General features: G+C 38.2%; 5 protein-coding genes across 5 annotated transcripts in view; all 5 read right to left on the bottom strand.

The window, feature by feature from the left end:
• Positions 1-2,055, bottom strand: part of LOC137410588 (phospholipid-transporting ATPase ABCA3-like) — a 77,962-nt gene extending 75,907 nt beyond the window's left edge. Inside the window, exons 1-3 of the mRNA XM_068096032.1 lie at positions 1,929-2,055; positions 880-1,130; positions 200-322 (exon numbers count right to left, since the gene is read on the bottom strand). Coding sequence (XP_067952133.1) covers positions 200-322; positions 880-1,080 — 324 coding nt within the window. The 5' untranslated portion in view covers positions 1,081-1,130; positions 1,929-2,055. The remainder of the gene's footprint in view (positions 1-199; positions 323-879; positions 1,131-1,928) is intronic.
• Positions 2,056-4,508: 2,453 nt separating this feature from the next.
• LOC137388307 (fap1 adhesin-like) lies at positions 4,509-5,165 on the bottom strand. The gene has a single exon (XM_068074799.1). The coding sequence runs from the start codon at positions 5,163-5,165 to the stop codon at positions 4,509-4,511; it is 657 nt and encodes a 218-aa protein (XP_067930900.1).
• A 128-nt stretch (positions 5,166-5,293) lies between these two features.
• Positions 5,294-6,101, bottom strand: LOC137388296 (fap1 adhesin-like). The gene is made up of 2 exons (XM_068074789.1): positions 5,922-6,101; positions 5,294-5,515 (listed from the first exon to the last, which is right to left on the bottom strand). The coding sequence occupies exons 1-2, from the start codon at positions 6,099-6,101 to the stop codon at positions 5,294-5,296; spliced, it is 402 nt and encodes a 133-aa protein (XP_067930890.1).
• A 12-nt stretch (positions 6,102-6,113) lies between these two features.
• Positions 6,114-6,629, bottom strand: LOC137388288 (fap1 adhesin-like). Its single transcript, XM_068074781.1, has one exon. It carries the CDS (start codon positions 6,627-6,629, stop codon positions 6,114-6,116), a length of 516 nt encoding a protein of 171 aa, XP_067930882.1.
• A 12-nt stretch (positions 6,630-6,641) lies between these two features.
• Positions 6,642-7,208, bottom strand: LOC137388282 (fap1 adhesin-like). Its single transcript, XM_068074773.1, has one exon. It carries the CDS (start codon positions 7,206-7,208, stop codon positions 6,642-6,644), a length of 567 nt encoding a protein of 188 aa, XP_067930874.1.
• Between the last annotated feature and the right edge of the window lie 5,879 nt (positions 7,209-13,087).

The following is a 13,087-nucleotide window of genomic DNA, read 5'->3' as shown; positions in this document are numbered from 1 at the left end:
ACACCAAACTTGGAAATTATCCTCCGCATGTGTTGGTGGTCACCACTATTCGCTCCCCAGTTCTGCGATATTAATTAATAAAGACCGTTTGCTATAACATAAAAGTTCATGAAACCAGAAGAGTTTGGCAACAGACGGTCATATAACGTTTAAGTAAACTGAAGGTGAAGAAAATGACAAAACATAGCTCAAGACTCACCGTGAACGGAGGGCAGAGGATGAGGCTCATGAGAAAGGTTGTGCAGAGAAGAAACACAAAATATTTCACGAACCAGGAAAACCACTGGAGCCAGTTGGACATGCCCATCATTCTCATGGACTCCTACATTCAGAACACATATCTCGTACTGTCATATCTTGCACTGTCACATCTCACAGTGTCACATCTCCCATGACGGTAAATTCAAACAATTCCAGTGGTGCCACCCAAAATTTAAATGATCCCATGAACAGGGAAAATTCAAAGGATTCAATTATTGCTAACAAAAATTCAGACCATCCGATTTTTACTAGTACAAGTTGTATTACAGCTATGCTATGGCATTACCTAGTCATAACAGGCATTTGATACCAATACCTCTCTAAGGATTGAGTTACCCAAGCGCATTTAACCTAAGTGCACAAGACTTTTCGTTATGAGCTACCACTAAAGTTGTGTATGAACATACAGGTTTCATATTACAGGCTTACCCGGAACCACCATGGGTGGTTTCGGGTAAGCCAAACCACCCATGGTGGTTTTGGCACAGATTACCATGGGTGGTTTGGCTTACCCAAAACCACCATGAGTGTTTTCGGGTAAGCCAAACCACCCATGGAGGTTTTGACACAAACTACCATGGGTGGTTTGGAATGATCACAAATGCGATGAGCACAAACCTTGAGCTTATTTTGTTTTTCTAGGGTCACTTCCTTTGGAATGTTGAGAGAGAAGAAGATCATACACAGCATGATAAAAAATGGAAAGTTTTGTTGGATAGCAGTCAGGAACGTGTCGTCAGTGTACGGAGGGTATGGAAAGCGCTCCATAAGTGTAGAATATGAGGAGGGATTAGCATTAGGATTGAGTTCTTCTATCATAGCTTCATGAATAGCGTGCTGAAGCGTGATAAACCCCTCATTGAAGTAATCTAAAAAATACCCACATCGTAAAAAAAATTGATAAGATGTGAATACTGATTGCCAAAGCAGGTAAAAGTAAATTAACTAGGCACAAAATGTGCTAAAATACAGCTAAGTGCAAGAAGAGCTTCACGATATGGCGATTTAATTTTTTGTTAGTGATTTTCAAGGTAGACGATTTGAAAATCGTTAACACTTGAAGCGATATCGCCAATCATATAAACAATATAATTGTGTAATGACGATTTATATCACACCTGACAATTTTCAGAATGAGTGATACTGGAGCTAAAACTGGTGCCTTCTAGTCTTATAATAAGCTCATTCCATGGCCCTCCACACACACGGGCATTCATGTAATAAATGTTTCTAATTATCATGAACACAAAACAGTTTCTTTTTTAGTTAAAATATAATCAATATTATATTTTAAAGGTCAAATCTAAACTTCATGAGTATTTAACGTTTAGTGAAGTTTAAGAGATTTTAGCGAGGAATCAAGGCAAAGGATACAAGAACTATTTTTAGTACTTGGCTAGTATTCAGCTCTCAGCCAATAACAAGATTTAGTTATTTAGAGATTTAGTTTAGCAGGCAAAGTAACCAGGAAGTTTTCTCATCCACATGATAGAGTTGAATAAGAGTGTTTAATCAGCTAAGGTTGCACGTCTGAAGATAAATTTACTAAAAAGAATAACTCTTTGCCAGCATTACAAGGTGAAGATGACTAATGACACTTAACATTCTGAAAATAAGTCATAAGTCTTGCAGCACTCCGCTCACTAACACCATTATCTGCGACTTACTTGGATCTCCTCCAGTTTTATTTTTCCTGCTCCTCGGTCCAGGAACAGAAAAAGGAGGAAAAAGGTAATCAGTAGCCCAGGTATTAAGCAGACTTAGTTTGAAAGTGTCTCCTCTAGGGCTGAACAGTGGCCTGAAATAGATATGAAAGTTAAGAAAAGCGAAACAGCAAACTGGACGATATGCTAATTACTTGAGCAGAAGCATGCCTCAGGTATCTCAATTTTTAATAGACATCTTATTAGTAGCTAGATACGTACTTATTTGGCCAAGGCCATTTCAAATAGTCAGCTTTTAACAATTTAAAACAATAGAATAATCACAATAGAGGCAGAACTACTTACCAAAATTTTATAGAGATCAAAATATGCTTAAAGGTTGACTTGCAACAAAATTCACATTACAGTTATTTGATATGAAAAGATTCACCATGTCTTACTCTGTTGTGTTGTAGGTGCAAAATATGTGGAAAGGTGATTACAAGCTCTTAAAAGCTCAAAAATGAACAGAAAATCGCAGCCACACGAGACCGCCGTAGTTTGGATTCTCTTTCCAAAACGGCTCAAATGTGACGTAGTTGTGAGAGATGGTTTCTGTTTACGGTTTCATGCAACCTTATTCGTCGAAATATTTTCACAAATATACTTCACGCATTCAATAAAACCATGTCTATTGTTCTTACGCGTCTGTTTTATCGTCATCATAATGCTGTCACTTTTAGCAGTGATATCCTATAACTTACCGTAAAAATTCGTTTAATTTTTTAGCCTTAGCTTGAAGGAGTACATATCATTGTCTGATAATCATGACGAGCCTGTTGGTCACTTGTGATAATCGAAAAGTGCTGCAAAAATTATTTGCGTAGTACTGGGTCACATGATGAGATTACGACTTGCCAATTAGACCAAACCGAAACAAAACTGTCAAGTAGCGAGCATCTATATTTGATAAGGGGTTCTTCGGTAAAACCCGAAGTGTTTGTCATAAACTAGTGCTACGATAAATTTTATATTGAGCTTTTTACTGGCCTTTCAATTCACGTGAGAACATCACGTGACAAGACAATAACCAAATTTCATGGCTACGTCATCGAAACAAAGAGATTCCAATATACGGCGGCTTTTCGTTTTTGAGCTTTTAAGAGCTTGTAATCACATTTCCACATATTTGGCACCTACAACACAACATAGTAAGACATGGTGAATCTTTTGATACCAAATAACTGTAATGTGAATTTTATTGCAAGTTAACCTTTAAGGTTTAAAAATGGAATTAATCAGAAAACAAGAATGCAGCAAAAATATTCCTCAATGTGCTGCAACCTATCACCACAAACTAAAAGCACATTGTTGAAACCTCAGTCTCTACACCATCCATCCTATGCAACGGTAGCTCATCTATCTCAAAAAACATGTTAGGGATGCTCAAAAAATCACGCAAGGCTACAAAGATGAACACCCTAAACCCTAATTTTTAAGCATTTAATAGAAATCTGCGCAAATGCTTGACTCTACATCTTGAATCGTTTTCAAATTTTAAGTTTCTTGAAACATTGCAACTTTTTACATAAAGGTTTAGAGGCAGGTGGAAATTAAAAATGATAGTTCATAAAAAATAATAAAACATTCATAAGCTAATTTAGTTTAAGCAGAACTTAGGCTAGAGCTGAGAAAGTTACGTCATGCGCCCCTATCATCGTCTCCACCCCTAAAACCATACATAGCCTAGCAACATACACGTGCTTCTTATGTCTCTTGAGGAAAGTAACCAAAACTTTTGAATTGATTATCAGTTTATTAATTTACTATTTTGCATGCAATTTAGTTTTTCACATATAGTTTTTTACTATTTAATATTAATGTTATGTGCAATACCTGCAGTATTTATTATGGCGTTATCACAGGTTTTTGGGCTGTGGAACGAATTGCATGAATTATAGTGTAATCTTATGAGAATATTCGTTTTAGCATGCAACAGTCTTAACATATAAAGAAAATTTCAAATTTTTTTTACTCGATTTGCTGATCTTTCACTGCATAGGAAATAGGAAGACAAAAGATTCACTAGCCTAATAGTATAAGATATATTGTGGGGAATAATCCCTTTCTTGTAACTCTCGGTATCGTCAAAGACAACTCCTGCAAGATAGACCTGCTCAACAGAGAAGGAGCGGTTTTGGTAAGTAACGTTCCCTGATAGGAAGTTGACCATATCCTCCTCAGTTTCATTACCTGTCGCTGAAATAAGAAAACATAATTGAAGCAACTGTCTCACTCAATAGGCAATCTGCTGCTACTGATCTAAAAAGTTTACAAACGTTCACCATTTACTCTAGTTAACGAATAAAACATTGTTGCTAAAATAATAAACCCCATGTCATTGCGCATTAGTCTGTGTAAAAGTTATGTATTGCAGCATTATTTTGGTGATTCCGTCCAAACTTCACAAGCATGCCTCTCACTAGGTTGCCAAAAAATATTCGGTTTTAAAACTCTGTCGGGTTCCTGAGAATCAGCCTCTTAAACACCCATCCGATTAAAAGCTTGAGAATGCGCCTTCACATGCTTCAAGGACAATTGTCTTCATTCAAGGATTCCTTCACTCCTTCGTTCATAGATTCCTTCACTCTTTCGTTCATGGATTCCTTCACTCCTTCCCTCATGGATTCCTTCATTCCTTCGTTCATGAACCTTCACTCCTTCGTTCATAGATTCCTTCACTCTTTCGTTCATGGATTCCTTCGCTCCTTCGTTCATGGATTCCTTCACTCCTTCGTTCATAGATTCCTTCACTCCTTCGTTCATAGATTCCTTCATTCCTTCGTTCATGGATTCCTTCGCTCCTTCGTTCATGGATTCCTTCGCTCCTTCGTTCATGGATTCCTTCGCTCCTTCGTTCATGGATTCCTTCACTCCTTCGTTCATGGATTCCTTCACTCCTTCGTTCATGGATTCCTTCACTCCTTCGTTGGTCATGGATTCCTTCACTCCTTCGTTCATAGATTCCTTCAGTCCTTCGTTCAAGGATTCCTTCACTCCTTCGTTCATGGATTCCTTCACTCCTTCGTTCATGGATTCCTTCACGCCTTCGTTCATGGATTCCTTCGCTCCTTCATTCATGGATTCCTTCACTCCTTCATTCATGGATTCCTTCACTTCTTCGTTCATGGATTCCTTCGCTCCTTCATTCATGGATTCCTTCACTCCTTCGTTCAAGGATTCCTTCCCTCCTTCGTTCATGGATTCCTTCACTCATTCGTTCATGGATTCCTTCGCTCATGGATTCCTTCGCTCCTTTGTTCATGGATTCCTTCACTCCTTCGTTCATGGATTCCTTCACTCCTTCGTTCATGGATTCCTTCACTCATTCATTCATGGATTCCTTCACTCCTTCGTTCATGGATTCCTTCACTCCTTCGTTCATGGATTCCTTCGTTCATGGATTCCTTCGCTCCTTCGTTCATAGATTCCTTCACTCTTTCGTTCATGGATTCCTTCGCTCCTTCCTTCATGGATTCCTTCGCTCCTTCGTTCATGGATTCCATCGCTCCTTCGTTCATGGATTCCTTCACTCCTTCGTTCATGGATTCCTTCACTCATTCATTCATGGATTCCTTCACTCCTTCGTTCATGGATTCCTTCACTCCTTCGTTCATGGATTCCTTCGCTCCTTCGTTCATAGATTCCTTCACTCTTTCGTTCATGAATTCCTTCGCTCCTTCCTTTATGGATTCCTTCGCTCATGGATTCCTTCGCTCCTTCGTTCATGGATTCCTTCATTCCTTCGTTCATGGATTCCTTCACTCATTCATTCATGGATTCCTTCACTCCTTCGTTCATGGATTCCTTCACTCCTTTGTTCATAGATTCCTTCACTCCTTCGTTCATGGATTCCTTCACTCCTTCGTTCATGAATTCCTTCGCTCCTTCGTTCATGGATTCCTTCACTCCTTCGTTCATGGATTCCTTCACTCCTTCGTTCATGGATTACTTCACTCTTTCGTTCATGGATTCCTTCACCCCTTCGTTCATAGATTCCTTCGCTCCTTCGTTCATGGATTCCTTCACTTCTTCGTTCATGGATTCCTTCGCTCTTTCATTCATGGATTCCTTCACTCCTTCATTCATAGATTCCTTCACTCCTTCGTTCAAGGATTCCTTCCCTCCTTCATTCATGGATTCCTTCACTCATTCGTTCATGGATTCCTTCGCTCCTTCGTTCATGGATTCCTTCGCTCCTTCGTTCATGGATTCCTTCACTCCTTCGTTCAAGGATTCCTTCACTTCTTCGTTCATGGATTCCTTCACTCCTTCGTTCATAAATTCCTTCACTCCTTCGTTCATGGATTCCTTCACTCCTTCGTTCATAGATTCCTTCGCCTCTTCGTTCATAGATTCCTTCACTCCTTCGTTCATGGATTCCTTCACTCCTTCGTTCATAGATTCCTTCACTCCTTCATTCATGGATTCCTTCACTCCTTCGTTCATGGATTCCTTCGCTCCTTCGTTCATGGATTCCTTCACTCCTTCGTTCATGGATTCCTTCACCCCTTCGTTCATAGATTCCTTCGCTCCTTCGTTCATGGATTCCTTCACTTCTTCGTTCATGGATTCCTTCGCTCTTTCATTCATGGATTCCTTCACTCCTTCATTCATAGATTCCTTCACTCCTTCGTTCAAGGATTCCTTCCCTCCTTCATTCATGGATTCCTTCACTCATTCGTTCATGGATTCCTTCGCTCCTTCGTTCATGGATTCCTTCGCTCCTTCGTTCATGGATTCCTTCACTCCTTCGTTCAAGGATTCCTTCACTTCTTCGTTCATGGATTCCTTCACTCCTTCGTTCATAAATTCCTTCACTCCTTCGTTCATGGATTCCTTCACTCCTTCGTTCATAGATTCCTTCGCCTCTTCGTTCATAGATTCCTTCACTCCTTCGTTCATGGATTCCTTCACTCCTTCGTTCATAGATTCCTTCACTCCTTCATTCATGGATTCCTTCACTCCTTCGTTCATGGATTCCTTCGCTCCTTCGTTCATGGATTCCTTCACTCCTTCGTTCATGGATTCCTTCACTCCTTCGTTCATGGATTCCTTCACTCCTTCGTTGGTCATGGATTCCTTCACCCCTTCGTTCATAGATTCCTTCGCTCCTTCGTTCATGGATTCCTTCACTTCTTCGTTCATGGATTCCTTCGCTCTTTCATTCATGGATTCCTTCACTCCTTCATTCATAGATTCCTTCACTCCTTCGTTCAAGGATTCCTTCCCTCCTTCATTCATGGATTCCTTCACTCATTCGTTCATGGATTTCTTCGCTCCTTCGTTCATGGATTCCTTCGCTCCTTCGTTCATGGATTCCTTCACTCCTTCGTTCAAGGATTCCTTCACTTCTTCGTTCATGGATTCCTTCACTCCTTCGTTCATAAATTCCTTCACTCCTTCGTTCATGGATTCCTTCACTCCTTCGTTCATAGATTCCTTCGCCTCTTCGTTCATAGATTCCTTCGCCTCTTCATTCATGGATTCCTTCCCTCCTTCGTTCATGGATTCCTTCACTTCTTCGTTCAAGGATTCCTTCACTTCTTCGTTCATGGATTCCGTCACTCCTTCGTTCATAGATTCCTTCGCCTCTTCATTCATGGATTCCTTCACTCCTTCATTCATGGATTCCTTCACTTCTTCGTTCATGGATTCCTTCGCTCCTTCATTCATGGATTCCTTCGCTCCTTCATTCATGGATTCCTTCACTCCTTCACTCATGGATTCCTTCACTCCTTCGTTCATAGATTCCTTCCCTCCTTCGTTCATGGATTCCTTCACTCCTTCGTTCATGGATTCCTTCACTCCTTCGTTCATGGATTCCTTCACTCCTTCGTTCGTGGATTCCTTCCCTCCTTCGTTCATGGACTCCTTCACTTCTTCGTTCATGGATTCCTTCACTTCTTCGTTCATGGATTCCATCACTCCTTCGTTCATAGATTCCTTCGCCTCTTCATTCATGGATTCCTTCCCTCCTTCGTTCATGGATTCCTTCACTCCTTCGTTCATGGAATCCTTCATTTCTTCATTCATGGATTCCTTCACTCCTTCGTTCATGGATTCCTTCACTTCTTCGTTCATGGATTCCTTCACTCCTTCGTTCATGGATTCCTTCACTCCTTCGTTCATGGATTGTTGTCGTGAAAGAAGCGTAGCAATTTGCATTGAAAATCTACATGCGTACTGCGGCCTATCTGATTGAAAATGAAGAAAAACCTGGACAACACCGGGCTTAATGCTAGTTATTGCTAAAATTTTTGGCCTACAGCCGCTTTTACCAGATTATACATCCATGTAGGGGTTATTCAAATAAATATCAAATTTTTATCAAATTCCTTGTAAAAATCTCACTTAGAGTTTACACAGACTTTCTTACCGTAGTATTAGCCAAACCTTAATATTCAAACATGAAAGCATCTTTTTAAACTCAACCAATCACGGACATAGTATGCTTTGAATTGACACACTATAGATTTTGTTTAGACTCAACCAATCATGTGTATACATAATATTATATATACAATATATATATTGTATATATAATATATACAATATATTTTGTATATATAATATATATACAATATATATATATATATACATATTATTGATTGTGTATATATATACACAGTCAAGAATATTTGTGAATATCCAAGCATCAATTCGTTTTAGTTTTACTAAATGTATGATTTGATGAAAGTAAACACAAATCATCATTTTAACAAGTAACAGAGGGAGCCTTTGGATTGCCAACGCATAGCTCTCTGGGGAAGGCATGACAAATTATCTATTGAAAAAAAGAGATATGCGATAAGCAATCGTCGATAATTACGTTTACCCGTAACCTTGGAGTTAACCTAATAATTACCAATAAAGAGTTGACCCAAGGATAAATCCAATTACAATATTTCTAACATTTACCGAGCGTACCTGTTACACAGCTAGTTGCCAGTAATCAATACCTACTAGTGCTCTGGCAGTCCTGTGCGTTGTGAAAAATCGTCATGTGTAATAACTATGCGCACAATTATTCTTAGATGTGCAAAGGCAGTTGAGTGACGAGGATAGTAGCGCGCTTGGCTAGAAAATGGAATATTTGGATTTGATTCCTGTGTAAGTTTTTTCCAGTGATATTTGACAGCTTTCAGCCAGATGGATGGACACGGCTCTTATTATAGTAAACATTTACAGTCTTTGGTCCACCACTTTAAAGGTTTCGAAAAGCAGCCGTTAGCTTACTGCTAATGAGGCTCGAGTGTAAGTGATTGCATACCTCAATCAGGACAAAGACTACGATAACTCTTGCAATGGTAAAATAAACAGAATTGGAAGGAGAAAGGTGCACCTCGGATGTATACACACTCGTATGGCGCAACCGGAAAAATAGGTACAGGTACATTTTTAATGAGCTTACCCATTCCAAGCATCCCACTTTTAGTAGCAATCTTCTGCACTACCTGGTTCATAATTTTCATGGTGAGTGGTGTTTTTGGCGCGTAAGCAACCAGCAGGATTGGAACAGGGATTTTTGAAGCAGGATTCTTGAACATATCAACAAGCTTATCTGGAAGCTTGTCAATTTCATACGAAGAATATGTTGTAACATTCTTATACTCGGTGACCACGACGAGAGTCCTGATAGCGACCATAAGAAAGCATAATGCAACAGGGATGAGTATCTCTATAACTGTAACAATCTTTTTTCTAAACTGAAGTTTCCAGTTCTTGTATTGCAGCAAGTAAAACTGGGTCAGTAGCTCCATGCCTCACTACCACCTGAAATGTAAAGATCTGAAACTGCATTTGCAGGAATGAAAATGATAGCATGGAAGCCCCCTGAAAGACCCTATTATATCAGTGGCTTGGCTCAGCATCTACCAGAGGCTATAATAAATACACCAACAAACAAATATCGGTTTTGACTCATCAAAATTTACTATAGCTTCAAATGTGAGTGATTGATATGAGCTCCAATCAACGGCGACCTCGGAGAGATCATTCACCACATGTTCGGCTAAAACATCATAACATAACAAGTGACCAGAATAGCCTTAGCACCTTATCCAAGATGGGGTTTATACTGGTGAGTCCAAAATGAAGAATAGTTATAATGCAAGAAGTACGGAGAGAGTGTTGACACAGAGGCTCATCAAGTTAGGTAGTTATGAAGGTGAAGGGTGAATTTTCATTAGCCTTTATATATTTCCTTACAGAGATGCAATGTTTTTTACAAACTGTAGAAACATTTGGGTGTAATTTGTCTGGGATACTGGATTTATTTGGGTGTAAATCAAATACTTGCTCTAATTTTACGTAGGCCTACGTATGTTAGAGAATTCTTACAACAAGGTGAACATGAGCAGAAGTTTAACTGTGACTTTAATTGTTTAACTGTGATTATATTTTAACATTTACAATTACATGTAAATGTTAACACTTATGATTAAATTTTAGTATTTATAATTAGATGTTGATATAATATTTGTCATTGTATCTTAACATTGCATGTTATATGTTAGCATTTATATGTATATGTTAACACTTAAAAATAATGATTATCACTAGCTGGCTAAATAGCAAGACAGATGCTGATTTTTGAAGTCTGAAGGTTGTAGAGACTTCTGTTTTTATATATCTAAATGAAAACACCAAAAAAGATATATGTTAATATTAGCCGAATGGCTGGCGTTGCATCGGTAATAGAATAATTACCTAATGAATTTGACTAACTTACCTGGAAAGCTAGCTCTCTACTAAAATATTTACTAAAACAATACTTGCGTTTTGGGTCAACTAGCACTGTTGACTGTTCGTTACAAACAGTCAACAGTGCTAGTTATTAACCCCAAGCAAGCGCTTCAAGTGTAAGTATCTTAACCAATGTAATGACTACTTGCCCGAAACATCCATTGAAGTCCGTGTAGCTCAATGGTTAAGTTCACGACCTCAGATCTGAAGGTACTGAGATCATATCCAGTGTCAGACAGATTTTTCATTGTTAGATTTCAATTAATAATTGGACAAAGGGTGTAACAAAAAAGACAAACACTGAGAGTTATAGAGATAGATACAATTGTCAGTAATAAAATCTACAGTAGTAGCACATAATATTCTACAGAACAGAAGAGCTGGCAACTGACAGAAAACGAAATAGTCATAATAAACTTGTATCAACCTTGAAAAGAAACTCAATTGTCATTCATTGCCTGCTTGATAATTTCAATTGAATACTAAACTAACAAAATATTTTAGGGCTAAAAATATATATGAAACCTTTATTTGTAATCTTGAGCAAGGAGGAATTATATGGATAAAATCTAGCATGGTAAATGCTAAGTTCTTCACAACTATCTATTTTACCCACATCTGAAGCAGAGCTTTACAGAGGATACTGTCTAGATATTTGTATAATCATATACGCAGTAGTATCACAGGATCAGACTATCAGGTTCAACAATAGCAGAACCAAATATGTAACAATCTACATGTACATATAAATCTCAGTGTTTGTCTGTCATCTGTGTGTCCAGTTATAATGTAACAAAAACAACAAAGCAACAAAAACGAGCAACAAAAACTGCTTCGCACTGGACTACAAATCGGAACCTCCGGGTCTGCAGGCAGACATTCTACCCAGGACACTAAACTGTCCTTATCCATTTTAAATATCATCTAAAATATATTGGTTCGGCATTGTTTTCCTGCTTCGCATTAGTTCAGCATATCGGAGTTGCATTCCCACTTTTCTAGCTGCGACTGAAGGTTACAAGCTAAGTAGGTACTTTTTATTACTAATTGATGTTACCTTCTGCTTTTGTTTTTCTTTTGAAAGTCTTTTGAAAGCTTTAAACTCATTACCATTTTTTAATTAATCATTTTCAAATACGTCATTTCAATTTCCACGCATTCGATTTCCAATTATACAAGTAACTAGTAGTAAAATACAAGTTGTATTTCATGAGACATGCAAACCAAAGCTCTTTGCGTACCTACGATATGATTATACTAGTAAAGTTGAATTATAAATACTGTGGAGAAGAGTTCCTAACCTAGCGCAACACCTTATCAGTAGTAGGCTTACCTACAGCCAGCATGTTATCTTATCAAACTCACTTGAAATTAGTTGAGCATGGATTTGTAAGGTATAAAATGTGCTAAATAGTTTTACGACTTGCGCATCCATTGTCGCAATTTACTATCTTGTTGCAGTCACTCGTTGCATTTGACCACGTCTCTCTTAACAAATTTTTAATGATTTTATCAATAGTTGACAGTAAATTGGAAAGAGATCTGCTACGGTATTAGCGAGAAAGTTTGTTAAAAACAGATACAGTCAAATGCAGAAGTTAACCACAACACGATAGTAAATCGTGATACTGGAGTACAACGGACTTACACTTTGGCACCTAAAACCGACAATCGTTGTACTTGAGCTGCTGGAGTTTCAAATACTAGGGCTCCCTCGACAGAGGAAGCCCCGTATTTCACAACCACAAAGTGAATGCTTGGCTGGGTAAGGATAACTCCGATGACGCCTACTTTTAGCTGTTTTTTCCTCTGAATCGACCATCAGATGCTATTTTAAACTCACAAATTTTTGTAATTCTAGTATTTTTAGCTATTTGTACAAACTGCTATGCAACAAAACATGGATAAAGATAAGTTCTTTCTGCATGAAAGCAAAGGATGCCAACGCATATATTGTGGCAACTGCACAAAAACCTGTGAATTCGGTGAATTATAGACCATTATTGTGCAAAACTCAATTAAATCAGTGAATTATTGGCTATCAAAAACAACTGCAATTTTAAATACGCTGTTTACTTGATTTAGTACAACCTTTGAATAATTCTATGAATAACATAGAATTAATGAAACTTACAGTCAGATCTCCGGTAGTGGAATGTGAATAAATTAAATTGCTCAATCCGTGATAAGCAACTTTAAGAATTATGAACTTAAACATTTTTTAAGGAATCTTATTTTTAGTTGACAGGCCTGACGTTATGTACAGTAAATAAACTGTAAAAGGACAGTAAATGAACTGAAATGCAAGCTCCACTTATTGCTCTAGCTACGTGTTACAGTTCTCAAGTATAATATTATTACAGATGTCGACAGCG

Source organism: Watersipora subatra, chromosome 1 (genome assembly GCF_963576615.1).
Source record: "Watersipora subatra chromosome 1, tzWatSuba1.1, whole genome shotgun sequence".
Taxonomy (NCBI): domain Eukaryota; kingdom Metazoa; phylum Bryozoa; class Gymnolaemata; order Cheilostomatida; family Watersiporidae; genus Watersipora; species Watersipora subatra.
This window is presented reverse-complemented; position numbering and strand designations above follow the sequence as displayed.

Coding starts and splice junctions, on each gene's coding strand:
- LOC137388307 (XM_068074799.1), bottom strand. CDS start 5,165: ATGAACGAAGGAGGGAAGGAATCCTTGAACGAAGGAGTGAAGGAATCC.
- LOC137388296 (XM_068074789.1), bottom strand. CDS start 6,101: ATGAATGAAGGAGGGAAGGAATCCTTGAACGAAGGAGTGAAGGAATCT. Junction 5,516..5,921: donor AGGAATCCATGAACGAAAGA/GTGAAGTAATCC, acceptor GAATGAGTGAAG/GAATCCATGAACGAAGGAGT.
- LOC137388288 (XM_068074781.1), bottom strand. CDS start 6,629: ATGAATGAAGGAGGGAAGGAATCCTTGAACGAAGGAGTGAAGGAATCT.
- LOC137388282 (XM_068074773.1), bottom strand. CDS start 7,208: ATGAATGAAGGAGGGAAGGAATCCTTGAACGAAGGAGTGAAGGAATCT.